The sequence below is a fragment of the Capricornis sumatraensis genome, chromosome 2, assembly GCF_032405125.1.
Source record: "Capricornis sumatraensis isolate serow.1 chromosome 2, serow.2, whole genome shotgun sequence".
Classification (NCBI taxonomy): domain Eukaryota; kingdom Metazoa; phylum Chordata; class Mammalia; order Artiodactyla; family Bovidae; genus Capricornis; species Capricornis sumatraensis.
In genome coordinates this window covers 30570614-30585689 of record NC_091070.1, presented here as the reverse complement: position 1 = coordinate 30585689, position 15076 = coordinate 30570614, and the positions used below count along the sequence as shown (strand labels likewise).

At 38.9% G+C, this 15076-nt stretch overlaps 1 protein-coding gene across 1 annotated transcript in view; it reads left to right on the top strand.

The window, feature by feature from the left end:
- Positions 1–5589, top strand: part of PCNX4 (pecanex 4) — a 39579-nt gene extending 33990 nt beyond the window's left edge. Inside the window, exon 11 of the mRNA XM_068965288.1 lies at positions 4984–5589. Within this exon, the coding sequence (XP_068821389.1) occupies positions 4984–5235 (252 nt within the window). The 3' untranslated portion in view covers positions 5236–5589. The remainder of the gene's footprint in view (positions 1–4983) is intronic.
- The last annotated feature ends 9487 nt before the right edge of the window (positions 5590–15076 follow it).

Sequence of the window (15076 nt, the reverse complement as noted above, 5' to 3'; positions counted from 1 at the left end):
CTGGGATTTCTTTGGAAGGAATGATGTTAAAGCTGAAACTCTAGTACTTTGGCCACCTCTTACAAAGAGTTGACTCATTGGAAAAGACTCTGATGCTGGGAGGCATTGGGGGCAGAAGGAGAAGGGGACAACAGAGGATGAGATGGCTGGATGGCATCACTGACTCTATGGATGTGAGTTTGAGTGAACTCTGGGAGTTGGTGATGGACAGGGAGGCCTGGCGGGCTGCAATTCATGGGGTTGTAAAGAGTCGGACACAACTGAGTGACTGTACTGACTGACTGACTGACTGACAGGAAAGAAACTATTAAAAATACAAACATATGGAGGCTAAACAGCACACTTCTGAATAACCAACAAATCACAGAAGAAATCAAAAAAATCAAAATATGCATAGAAATGAATGAAAATGAAAACACAAAAACCCAAAACCTGTGGGATTCAGTAAAAGCAGTGCTAAGGGGAAGGTACATAGCAATACAAGCCTACCTCAAGGAATAGGAGAGAAAACAAATAACCTAACTCTACACCTAAAGCAACTAAAAAAGGAAGAAATGAAGAACCCCAGGGTTAGTAGAAGAAAAGAGATCACAAAAATTAGGGCAGAAATAAATGCAAAAGAAACAAAAGAGACCATAGCAAAAGTCAACAAAACTAAAAGCTGGTTTTTTGAGAAGATAAATAAAATAGACAAACCATTAGCCAGACTCATCAAGAAACAAAGGGAGAAGAATCAAATCAAAATTAGAAATGAAAATGGAGAAATCACAACAATACAGAAATACAAAGGATCATAAGAGACTACTGTCAGCAACTATATGCCAATAAAATGGACAACTTGCAAGAAATGGACAAATTCTTAGAAAACTATAACTTTTCAAAACTGAACCAGGAAGAAATAGAAAATCTTAACAGACCCATCACGAGGACAGAAATTGAAACAGTAATCAGAAATCTTCCAACAAACAAAAGTCCAGGTCCAGACAGCTTCACAGCTGAATCCTACCAAAAATATCCTACCCAAACTCTTCCAGAAAATTGCAGAGGAAGGTAAACTTCCAAACTCACTCTGTGAGGCCACCATCACCCTAATACAAAACCAGACAAAGATGCCACAAAAAAAGAAAACTACAGGCCAATATCACTGATGAACATAGATGCAAAAATCCTTAACAAAATTCTAGCAAACAGAATCGAACAACATAATAAAAAGATCATACATCATGAACAAAGTGGGCTTTATCCCAGGGATGCAAGGATTCTTCAATATTCACAAATCAATCAATGTGATACACCACATTAACAAAAGATAAAAACCATATGATTATCTCAACAGATGCAGAGAAAGCCTTTGACAAAATTCAACATCCATTGATAAAAACACTCCAGAAAGCAGGCATAGAAGGAACATACCTCAACATATAAAAGCCATATATATGATACTGCAGCAAACATTTCCCTAAAGTAAGAGACAAGACAAGGATGCCCACTCTCACCACTACTATTCAACATAGTTTTGGAAGTTTTGGCCACAGCAATCAGAGCAGAAAAAGAAATAAAAGGAATCCAGATTGGAAAAGAATTAAAACTCTAACTATTTGCAGATGACATGATCCTCTACATAGAAAACCCTAAAGACTCCACCAGAAAATTACTAGAGCTAATTAATGAATGCACTAAAGTTGCAGGATATAAAATTAACACAGAGAAATCCCTTGCATTCCTATACACTAACAATGAGAAAACAGAGAAATTAAGGAAACAGTTCCATTCACCATTGCAATGAAAAGAATAAAATACTTAGGAATAAATCTACCTAAAGAAACAAAAGACATATCTATAGAAAACTATAAAACACTGTTGAAAGAAATCAAAGATGACACAAATAGATGGAGAAATATACCATGTTCATGAATCGAAAGAATCAATATAGTGAAAATGAGTATACTACCCAAAGCAATATATAGATTCAATGCAATCCCTATCAAGCTACCAATGGGATTTTTCAGAGAATTAGAACAAATAATTTCACAATTTCTATGGAATTACAAAAAACCTCGAATAGCCAAAGCAATCTTGAGAAAGAAGAATGGAAGTGGAGGAATCAATCTGCCTGACCTCAGGCTATGCTACAAAGCAGCAGTCGTCAAGACAGTATGGTACTGGCACAAAGACAAACATAGATCAGTGGAACAAAATAGAAAGCCCAGAGATAAATCCACACACCTGTGGACACCTTATCTTTGACAAAGGAGGCAAGAATATACAGTGGAGAAAAGAGAATCTTTTTAACAAGTGGTGCCGGGAAAACTGGTCAACCACTTGTAAAAGAATGAAAGTAGAACACTTTCTAACAGCATACACAAAAATAAACTCAAAATGGATTAAAGATCTAAACGTAAGACCAGAAACTATAAAACTCCTAGAGGAAAACATAGGCAAAACACTCTGACATAAATCATAGCAGGATTCTCTATGACTCACCTCCCAGAGTAATGGAAATAAAAGCAAAAATAAACAAACGGGACCTAATTAAACTTAAATGCTTTTGCACAACAAAGGAAACTATAAGCAAGGTGAAAAGACAGCCTTCAGATTGGGAGAAAATAATAGCAAATGAAGCAACTGACAAAGAATTAATCTCAAAAATGTACAAGCAACTCCTGTAGCTCAATTCCAGAAAAATAAGTGACCCAATCCAAAAATGGGCCAAAGAACTAAACAGACATTTCTCCAAAGAAGAGATACAAATGGCTAACAAACACATAAAAAGAAGATGCTCAACATCACTCATTATCAGAGAAATGCAAATCAAAACCACAATGAGGTACCATCTCACGCCGGACAGCATGGCAGCTATCAAAAAGTCTACAAACAATAAATGCGGGAGAAGGTGCAGAGAAAAAGAACCCTCTTACACTGTTGGTGGGAATGCAGACCTGTACAGCCACTATGGAGAACAGTGTGGAGATTCCTTAAAAAACTGGAAATAGAACTGCCATACGACCCACCAATCCCACTGCTGGGCATACAAACCAAGGAAACCAGAACTGAAAGAGACACGTGTACCCCAGTGTTTATCGCAGCTCTGTTTACAATAGCCAGGACATGGAAGCAGCCTAAATGTCCATCGGCAGATGAATGGATAAGAAAGTTGTAGTACCAAAAAAAAAGAAAGCTGTGGTACATATACACAATAGAATATTACTCAACTGTTAAAAAGAATGCATTTGAATCAGTTCTAATAAGGTGGATGTAACTGGAACCTATTATACAGCATGAAGTAAGTTAGAAAGAAAAGCACCAAAACAGTATATTAACTCATATGTATGGAATTTAGAAAGATGGTAACGATGACCCTATATGGGAGACACAGATGTAAGGAACAGACTGTTGGACTCTGTAGGAGAAGGCGAGAGTGGGATGGTTTGAGAGAAAAGCATTGAAACATGAATATTATCATATATGAAATAGATCACCAGTCCAGGTTTGATGCACGAGGCAGGGTGCTCAGGGTTGGTACACTGGGATGACCCTGAGGAATGGGATGGGAAGGGAAGTGGGAGGGAGGGTCAGGATGGGGAACACATGTACACCCATGGCTGATTCATGTCAGTGTATGGCAAAAACCACCACAGTATTGTAAAGTAATTAGCCTCCAAAAAAATAAAACAGGCCAGTATCAATGATGAATATAGATGTAAAAATTTTCATTGAAATACTAGCCCACTTATCCCAACAATACATTTAGAAGATCATATACCATGATCAAGTGGGATTTTTCTGAGGAATGCAAGGATTCTTTAATATCCACAAAAAAATAAATGTGATACACTACATTAACAAATTAAAATATATGATAATCTCAATAAATGCAGAAAAGGGTTTTGACAAAATTCACCACCCATTTATGATAAATACTTTCCAGAAGGTAGGGGTATAGAGGGAACATACCTCAACATAATAAAGGCCACATATGACACCCACAGCTAACATCATACTCATGGTATCAAGGAACATGAAAAATGTTCAATATCAACACTGATACTGAACAGTATGTTCAGTTGATACTAATTTGTGTTTCTTAGAGAAACACAAATCAAAACTGCAATGAGTATCACCTCAGACCAGTCAAATAGCTAATATCAAAAAAATCCACAAACAATAAATGCTGGAGAGAGTGTGGAGAGTTCAAGGAATCCTCTTATACTGTTGGTGGGGAGGTAAATAGGTACAGCCATTATGGAGAGCAATACAAAAGTTCCTTAAAGAGCTAAAAATAGTTACCATATGATCCAGTAATCCCAGTCCTGGACAAATATCTGAAAGAAGACAAAAACTCTAATCAAGATCCATGCACCCTAGTGTTCATAGCAGCACTCTTTACCAATAGCCAAGATATGGAAGCAACCTAAATATCCACTGACAGCTGAATGGATAAAGAAGTACACACACACACACACACACACACACACATGTGAATACTACTCAACCATTAGTGGTTGCCTGTGACTGGGAGAATTAGGGATAGGAGGGTGATAGCTAAAAAGTACCGAGTTTCTTTTTGAGGTCATAAAAATATCCAGAAATTGTGGAGATAGTTATACATACCTGAATAACTAAAAAGCCATTAAATTATTTGGAATATGAATTATATCTCAATAATTGGATGACTGTTCACTGACTAATATTTATGACTTACATTTTGCTGAGGCCACATGGAGTGAGGGAATAGAGAAGAAAGTAAAAAGAAGTGAGTACAGTGTCTGTCAGGAAATTTTTTTATTTCATGCTTAGTTGGAGAGCAACCAGATAGAAGTGATTCTTGATTTTGAAGACAAGCAACTTGTGTACATTTTGATATACTACTTTTTGTTTAAGTTTGCTTAACTACAATGGAGTTTTTCTCTAAGTTTATAAATAAAGGCCTGAATATAATCTCTCTTCTTTTTCTTTCCCTTCAACCTCCTTTCTTCTTTACAGGGAGTTTACACTGGGAGAGTACTTACCCTTCAAGAATTATTGATCCATGTTGGGAAGTTAAATGCTGAAGCTGTTAGAGGTCAGTGGGCCAATCTTTCATGGGAATTGCTTTATGCCACAAACGATGATGAGGAACGTTATAGTATACAAGCTCATCCACTACTTTTAAGAAACCTTACAGTACAAGCAGCTGATCCTCCCCTGGGATATCCAATTTATTCTTCAAAACCTCTCCATATACATTTGGTTTAGAGGCCATTTGACTTGTAAATGTATTGTAAGCAAATGAGATGTGTTTATTTTTACATTCTGGAAAAGTTAACATTGTGATTCCTTGTAACTTCACTGGACTTCCCTCTCTCCTCACACAAGTCAGGTGCCTGAGAAAAACTAAGCTCTATAAAGTTGATTTTCTAAGATATCTTAGTGGTATAAAACAACAACTTTATGTATAACATAAAAGTTAGAATTAGTTGGCCAATATTTGTGCCCTATGGATTGTGGTATGCTTTGGTAAATATAAAACATTTGTATAAGATTATAAAATGAATTTTTTAATGCTTTCTTTAATGTGTGATAAGTGACTTGCCTTAGAGTAGTCAACAACTATGTAATTTTTACATGCTTAAAAGATATACATATCATTGTTTTTTACATAATAATAATGGATCCTACTGAAGGTTACAAAATGTAAATATATTTATTTGAAATATATTAAATTTTATAGTATTTTCAAACTTTGTGCTATTTATTTTAACATTTAACATGCTCTTAATGTTTTCATATAATCTATTCAGTTTCTTTTCATATACTTCAATTCAGAAACCTTAAAAACTTTGAATAAAATCTCTTCCAAAAATTTTTATTATTTTTTTCTCAAATATCCTTTTGATATATTTAAAGGGAAAAGGGTTCATCCCATTCATCAAGTGAATACTCAGCAGAATTAGCAACATTAAGGTAATCTGATTATGACTGTTAGAGGCCATTCTGTAGATCTGGCTCATTGTGCATTTCGTTTCCACTGAATATACTGATTCTGAAGAATGACTTGCCCAATAGGACTACCAGTTACTATTGTCCTAAGTTGTTTGAACACAAGCCAAAAACAGGTAGGAGAAAAATTTTCATAATGTGATCAGGGTTTTATTTTCATTCTTTTGCTGCTTAGGAACTTTTTACAGGAAATTATAAGGAGGATAAATAATGAATCTGCATCATTTGAGATGAATTTTCTCTACACCTTTATTTTCCTCTATGTTGTTGTTCAGTCTCTCAGTAGCGTCCAACTCTTTGTGACCCCATGGACTGCAGCATACCAGGCTTCCCTGTCCTTTACAAACTCACAGAGCTTGCTCAAGTGCATGTCCATTGAGTTGGTGATGCCATCCAACCATCTATTCTTTGTCATCCCCTTCTCCTCCTGCCTTCAGTCTTTCCCAGCATCAGGGTCTTTTCTCACGAGTCGGCTCTTCACATCAGGTGGCCAAAGTATTGGTGCTCCAGCTTCAGCATCAGTCCTTCCAATGAATATTCAGGACTGATTTCCTTTAGGATGGACTGGTTGGATCTTCTTGCAGTCCAAGGAACTCTCAAGAGTCTTCTCCAACACCACAGTGCAAAAACATCAATTCTTTGGCACTCAGCCTTCTTTATGGTCCAACTCTGGAAAAACCATAGCTTTAACTATATGGACCTTTGTTGGCAAAGTAATGTCTCTGCTTTTGAATATGCTGTCATATTTTTAATATGGTAATCATAGCTTTTCTTCCAAGGAGCAAGCGTTTTTTAATTTCATGGCTGCAGTCACCATCTGCAGTGACTTTTGAGCCCAAGAAAATAAAGTCTCTCACTATTTCAGTTGTTTCCCCATCTATTTGCCATGAACTGATGGGACCAGATGCCATAATCTTAGTTTTCTGAATGTTGAATTTTAAGCCAACTTTTTCACTGTCCTCTTTCACCTCATCAAGAGGCTCTTTAGTTCCTCTTCACTTTCTGCCATAAGACTGGTGTCATCTGCAGTTTTGAGGTTATTGATATTTCTCCTGGCAATCTTGATTCCAGCTGTGCTTCATCCAGCCCAGCATTTTGTATGATGTACTCTGCATGTAAGTTAAATAAGCAGGGTGACAATATACAGCCTTGACCTATTCCTTTCCCAATTTAGAACCATTCCATTCTTCCATGTCTAGTTCTAGCTGTTGCTTCTTGACCTGCATACAGATTTCTCAGGATGCAAGTAAGGCAGTCTGGTATTCCCATCTCTTTAAGAATTTTCCACAGTTTGTTGAGATCCACACAGTCAGAGGCTTTAGCATAATCAAAGATGCAGATGTTTTCCTGAAATTCTCTTGCTTTTTCTATAATCCAGAAGATGTGGCAATTTGATCTCTGGTTCCTCTGCCTTTTCTAAATCTAGCTTGAATATCAGGAAGTTCTTGGTTCACATACTGTTGAAGCCAAGGTTGGAGAATTTTGAGCATTACTTTACTAGTGTGTGAAATGACTGCAATTGTGCAGGAGTTTAAACATTCTTTGGCATTGCCTTTCTTTGGAATTGGAATGAAAACTGACCTTTTCCAGTCCTGTGGCTGTTGCTGAGTTTTCCAAATTTGCTGGCATATTCAGTGTAGCACTTTCACAGTGCTACACATCTTTTAGGATTATAAATAGCTCAGCTGGAATTCCATCACCTCGACTAGCTTTGTTTGTAGTGATGCTTCCTAAGGCCCACTTGACTTCGCATTCCAGAATGTCTGGCTCTAGGTGAGTGATCACACCATCATGGTTATCTGGGTCATCAAGATATCATTGGCATAGTTCGTCTGTGTATTCTTGCCACTTTTTCTTAGTATCTTCGGCTTCTGTTAGGTCCATACCATTTCTGTCCTTTGTTGTGCCTTTATTCTACCTTTATTCTGTCCTTTATTATTTTCATCTAGAGTTCAGTTCAGTCGCTCAGTCATGTCCGACTCTTTGCAACCCCATGAATTGCAGCCCGCCAGGCCTCCCTGTCCATCACCAACTCCCAGAGTTCACTCAGACTCAAGTCCATTGAGTCAGTGATGCCATCCAGCCATCTCATCCTCTGTCGTCCCGTTCTCCTGCCCCCAATGCCTCCCAGCATCAGAGTCTTTTCCAATGAGTCAACTCTTCGCATGAGGTGGCCAAAGTATTGGAGTTTCAGCTTTAGCATCATTCCTTCCAGAGAAATCCCAGGGTTTTGATCTCCCTCAGAATGGACTGGTTGGATCTCCTTGCAGTCCAAGGGACTCTCAAGAGTCTTCTCCCACACCACAGTTCAAGAGCATCAATTCTTTGGCGCTCAGCCTTCCTCACAGTCCAACTCTCACATCCATACATGACCACTGGAAAAAACATAGCCTTGCCTAGACGGACCTTAGTCGGCAAAGTATTGTCTCTGCTTTTGAATATGCTGTCTAGGTTGGTCATAACTTTTCTTCCAAGGAGTAGGCATCTTTTAATTTCATGGCTGCAATCAATCACCATCTGCAGTGATTTTGGAGCCCCCCCCCCCCAAATAAAGTCTGACATTGTTTCTACTGTTTCCCCATCTATTTCCCATGAAGTGCTGGGACCAGATGCCATGATCTTCATTTTCTGAATGTTGAACTTTAGGCAAACTTTTTCACTCTCCACTTTCACTTTCATCAAGAGGCTTTTTAGTTCCTCTTCACTCTCTGCCATAAGGGTAGTGTCATCTGCATATCTGAGGTTACTGATATTTCTCCCAGAAATCTTGATTCCAGTTTGTGTTTCTTCCAGTCCAGCGTTTCTCATGATGTACTCTGCATAGAAGTTAAATAAGCATGGTGACAATATACAGCCTTGACATATTCCTTTTCCTATTTGGAACCAGTCTGTTGTTCCATGTCCAGTTCTAACTGCTGCTTCCTGACCTCCATACAGATTTCTCAAGAGGCAGATCAGGTGGTCTGGTATTCCCATATCTTGAAGAATTTTCCACACTTTATTGTGATCCACACAGTCAAAGGCTTTGGCATCATCAATAAAGCAGAAATAGATGTTTTTCTGGAACTCTCTTGCTTTTTCCATGATCCAGCGGATGTTGGCAATTTGATCTCTGGTTCCTCTGCCTTTTCTAAAACCAGCTTGAACATCAGGAAGTTCATGGTTCACATATTGCTGAAGCCTGGCTTGGAGAATTTTGAGCGTTACTTTACTAGCGTGTGAGATGAGTGCAATTGTGCAGTAGTTTGAGCATTCTTTGGCATTGCCTTCCTTTGGAATTGGAATGAAAACTGACCTTTTCCAGTCCTGTGGCCACTGCTGAGTTTTCCAAATTCGCTGGCATATTGAGTGCAGCACTTTCACAGCATCATCTTTCAGGATTTGAAACAGCTCAATTGGAATTCCATCACCTCCACTAGCTTTGTTCGTAGCGATGCTTTCCAAGGCCCACTTGACTTCACATTCCAGGATGTCTGGCTCTAGGTGAGTGATCACATCATCATGATTATCTGGGTCGTGAAGATCTTTTTTGTACAGTTCTTCTGTGTATTCTTGCCACCTCTTCTTAATATCTTCTGCTTCTGTTAGGTCTATTTAGTCTGTAGTAGCCTCCTGGGTTGGGAGTACAATAATACATTCTCTATAGTAATGACTGAAATTATTTGAAATGTACCAATTAGGTTTTTATTACTATTATTCCTTTATTATGTGAAACAGTTCAGTACAGCAATGTTAAAGGATACTTTTTTGGACTAATTTAAGTTAATGAATTCACAAGATTTGTGTGTTAGTCATTTTGGGGGAAGCAATATAGTATAGTTATTAAAATGGGATTTGGTGTTACATCTGAGTTTGGATCTCAGGCTTATGATTTATGTAATTGAGATGTATTAGCTGACAAAAATGTATATATATATACACATATATAGACAGAGAAGTCTGGTGGGCTACAGTCCATAGAGTCGCAAAAGTTAAACACGACAGTAACTAAACAGCAACAGTACATACATACACACACGCATATATATATTATGTATATATCTTTTTTGTCACTGATAGAAATTTTCTCATATCATTAAGAAACACTAATTATCTGCTTTAGTGATTATATAACTTTGATAGATATAAAAGACTATTAGAGTATCCCTCAAATAATAGGCATTTTAAGTTGTTTAAAGATTTACACTATTATAATAGTGCCATGCCATGCTTTCCCTTTACCATGGATTCTTCTCAAACTGCTGCGATGTCTCTCCATTCATTCATGGCCAAGTTTTCTCACCTTCATTCACTTATCAAAATGTTCCTGTTTGGATTCCATTTCTACTGTTCCCCCAAAATAAAGTTTTTATTAAAGCCATCATTTACTTTCATATTATCAAACCAACTACAGTTGACCCTTGAACAATGGTTTGAATTGTGCAGGTTCACTTATACATGGATTCTTTTCATTAGTAAATGCTAAGCTACTACAGGTCTGAAATTGTTTCCATGGAAACATAGGGCCTACTATAAATTATATAGATTAAAACCCCAGCTGTTCAAGTGTTCACTATAGTTACTTTTATATTCCTGTCTTATTTGGCAACCCACTCCAGTATTCTTGCCTGGAAAATCCCATGGACAGAGGATCCTGGTAGGCTACAGTCCATGGAGTCGCAAAGAGTTGGACACGACTGAGCGACTTCACTTGCAGTACTTGACACTTTTGACAACTGCTTGAGTCACTTTCTTTTTTTCTTTTGGACTTCCCTGACACCACTTGATCTTTATTTTCTTCTTTTCTCCCTGACTACTCCTCAGTCGCCTTTGCTGCTTTTCCTTTTCTGTCTGACCTCTGTCTGAATTTTGGAATTTCTTCATAAATGGTTCAGGCCACCTCTTCTTATTCTACATTTCATCATAGACAATCGCATTCACTCCCAAAACCTTACATATCATCAATAAATTAATGATGTTCAAATACATGTACTCAACCTCTCTTAGCACTGCACCTGTGTATGTAACCATTTATCTCCATCTGAAACAATCCAAGTAGCTTGACCTTATTGAACTTGCCCTAAAACCAGCTTCTCTGACTTCCACTTTTAGTAGTACACACATAATTCACATCAGACATCACATAGAGAACTGTGGAAGCTGTGCAAAAAATTTTAAAATCTGTGTCAAAAGTATCAGTGAATCAAGAAGACAGTGAAGGATTATATCACCAAGACCCAAGGCAGAATGAAACTTCGAGACCTGAGCTCAGCATTTGAGCTACTTTTCTTCTAGGAACATTGGCTGATTCAGGAGGAGGTGGCTGGGAAGACAACTAACACTTTTGGCAGACTTCCTACTAAGTTAAAGCATTAAAGATGGAGTTCAGGTCTCTCCAAAGAAGGAGGGTGAAAAAAAAATAGATCAATTTTGAATCTTTTCAATCTTGTCAAGGGGGCTTCCCTGGTAGCTCACCTGGTAAAGAATCTGCCTGTAATGCTGGAGACCCTGGTTTGATTCTGGATTGGGAAGATCTCCTAGAGAAGGAAATGGCAGCCCACTTCAGTATTCTTGTCTGGAAAATCCCAAGGACAGAGGAGCCTGGTGGCCTACAGTCCATGGGGTCGCAAAGAGTCAGACACGACTGAACAACTAAGCCCAAATCTTTTCAAAACTGGATTAAGGTGATCCTGGATTTGTAGTGTACCTAGCTACTACCCTGAGCAAATATAAATCTGCTCTGGACCTTTTAATTATTTTTATAATTTTTCATATTTCTGTTGGAAAATCTAAAACACCTGAGGAGAAAAGACAACATGATCAAAATCCAAGAAAAACAACAGACAATAGGAACAAACCCACAGAGGTTTATAGCTAGAGGTTTGTACCTCTGAATCCCCTTCCTATTTTGCCCCCTCCCATCAGTCACCTGTTTGTGGCTGTGTCTATTGTTTTGTTTTTTAGATTACACATAAAAGTGAGATTATGTGGTAGTTTTGTCTGACACATTTCACTTAGCATAATACCCCTCTAGATCCATCCATGTTGTCTCAAGTGGCAAGATTTTTTTAATGGCTGAGTTATTGCATTGGATCAATATTTATATACCACATTTTCTTTATCCATCAGCGGACACAGGTTGCTGCTGAAATTCTCCATCTTGTGTTTCAAAATATTTAAATAAACCAAACATAGTTTTCCACCCTGTGTCTAATCCCATTATCTGGGATTCCCTGTGGGCAAAATGAGCACTATCTTCTATGCACATAAATTTAAGTGTTTCTAAACAAAATTGTGTTATAGTTTATAGTTCATCATTTGCTTTCTTCACTCATCGCTATGTTCTAGGATGTTGCCATGTATGCATTTATTCCATTGCTTTTACTTGCTTTATGTTGTACCCCATGCTGTACTCCATGCTGTCACTCTACCATTTACACCTTCCACATTTCCCCAGTGGTAGCCACCAGGGTGGCCTCCGGCCTCTCCGACAACTATTCCAGTTATTTTATGGGTGTTAATCAAGATTGCTGGGAGAAATATCAATAACCTCAGATATGCAGATGACACCTCCCTTATGACAGAAAGTGAAGAAGAACTAAAGAGCCTCTTGATGAAAGTGAAAAAGAGTGAAAAAGTTGGCTTAAAACTCAACATTCAGAAAACTAAGATCATGACATCCGGTCGCATTCAGTTCAGTTCAGTTCAGTCGCTCAGTTGTGTCCGACTCTTTGCGACCCCATGAATCGCAGCATGCCAGGCCTCCCTGCCCATCACCAACTCCCAGAGTTCACTCAGACTCATGTCCATCGAGTCCGTGATGCCATCCAGCCATCTCATCCTCTGTCGTCCCCTTCTCCTCCTGCCCCCAATGCCTCCCAGCATCAAAGTCTTTTCCAATGAGTCAACTCTTCGCATGAGGTGGCCAAAGTACTGGAGTTTCAGCTTCAGCATCATTCCCTCCAAAGAAATCCCAGGGCTGATCTCCTTCAGGATGGACTGGTTGGATCTCCTTGCAGTCCAAGGGACTCTCAAGAGTCTTCTCCAACACCACAGTTCAAAAGTGTCAATTCTTCGGCGCTCAGCCTTCTTCACAGTCCAACTCTCACATCCATACATGACCACTGGAAAAACCATAGCCTTGACTAAACAGACCTTTGTTGGCAAAGTAATGTCTCTGCTTTTGAATATACTATCTAGGTTGGTCATAACTTTTCTTCCAAGGAGTAAGTGTCTTTTAATTTCATGGCTGCAATCACCATCTGCAGTGATTTTGGAGCCCCCCAAAATAAAGTCTGACACTGTTTCCCCATCTATTTCCCATGAAGTGATGGCACCAGATGCCATAATCTTCGTTCTCTGAATGTTGAGCTTTAAGCCAACTTGATCACTCTCCTCTTCCACTTTCATCAAGAGGTTTTTTAGTTCCTCTTCACTTTCTGCCATAAGGGTGGTGTCATCTGCATATCTGAGGTTATTGATATTTTTCCTGGCAATCTTGATTCCAGCTTGTGATTCTTCCAGCCCAGCGTTTCTCATTAGATGGGAAAACAATTGAAAGAGTGACAGACTTTATTTTCTTGGGCTCCAAAATCATTGCAGATGGTGACTGCAGCCATGAAATTAAAAAATGCTTGCTCCTTGAAAGAAAAGCTGTGACCTACCTAGTGGTGGTGGTGGTTTAGTCACTAAGTCATGTCTGACTCTTGTGACCCTATGGATTGATAGCCTGCCAGGCTCCTCTGTCCATGGGATTCTCCAGGCAAGAATACTGGAATGGGCTGCCATTTCCTTCTCCAGGGGATCTTCCCATCCCAGGGATTGGACCCAGGTCTCCTGCATTGCAGGCAGATTCTTTACCAACCTAGACAGCATATTAAAAAGCAGAGACATTGCTTTGCCAACAAAGGTCCATCTAGTCAAAGCTATGGTTCTTCCAGTAGTCATGTATGGATGTGAGAGTTGGACCACAAAGAAACCTGCGTGCCGAAGAATTGATGCTTTTAAACTGTGGTATTGGAGAAGACTCTTGAGAGTCCCTTGGATTGTAAAGAGATCCAACCTTAGGATTTAGTCAATCCTAAAGGATGGACAGGGAGGCCTGGTGTGCTGTGATTCATGGGGTCGCAAAGAGTCGGACACGACTGAGCGACTGAACTGAACTGAAAGGAAATCAGTCCTGAATATTCATTGGAAGGACTGATGCCTCCAGGACTTTGGCCACCTGATGGGAAGAACTGACTCATTGGAAAAGACCCTGGTGGTGGGAAAGATTGAAGGCAGGAGGAGAAGGGGTGACAGAGGATGAGATGGTTGGATAGCATCACCAATGTGATGGACATGAGTTTGAACAAGCTCTGGGAAATGGTGATGGACAGGGAAGCCTAGCGTGCTGCAGTCTGTGAGATCGCAAAGAGTCAGACACGACTGAGTGACTGAACTGAACTGAACTGAACCTTGTCTATAACTAAAATGTAAACCACTTAGCAATGAGAACCATGTTTTTCTTCCCCTGTTCTTCTCCCTTGATAGTAAATAGTCAAGGAACATTTGTTGGTTTTCTGTTATAGCCTATGCATGTTTTCTACTGTAAGACACTAAAGGTTAAAGTAAAATTAACAATAATAAGTAAGAAAGTCACCAATGGAATCTTCCTGAGCTGAGTTTAACCCAGGCTTTACCCATTACTAGCTCTGTGACCTTGGGAAAGTAATAAATACTTGCTTTGGGCATTTCTTTCTTCATCCACAAAGGTGGATAATACCACCTACCTTAGAGTGCTGTTATGAGGAATAAGTTAATTAACTAATTACAAACCACCTCAGTACAGCAAATGACACATAACAGGTTTTTAAAAATAATGGCTGCTATGAGTCCTACCTATGGTGTCAAATTCCAGTCATTTGTACCTATGAACTCTTCCAAGAGAGTGTGAGCACCTTGGAGGCAGGACCTTTTCAGACACTTATTTGTATCTGCCTGCTCTCCAGCACTCTGCTTTATGTAATAGCCCGTGCATTTATGGTAAATGGATTACTGTAATTCTTTGGTTAGCATTCTGCTAACCTAGATTTTAAGCATATATACTAGAGTACGTTACCCAGGAATGTAATATGTA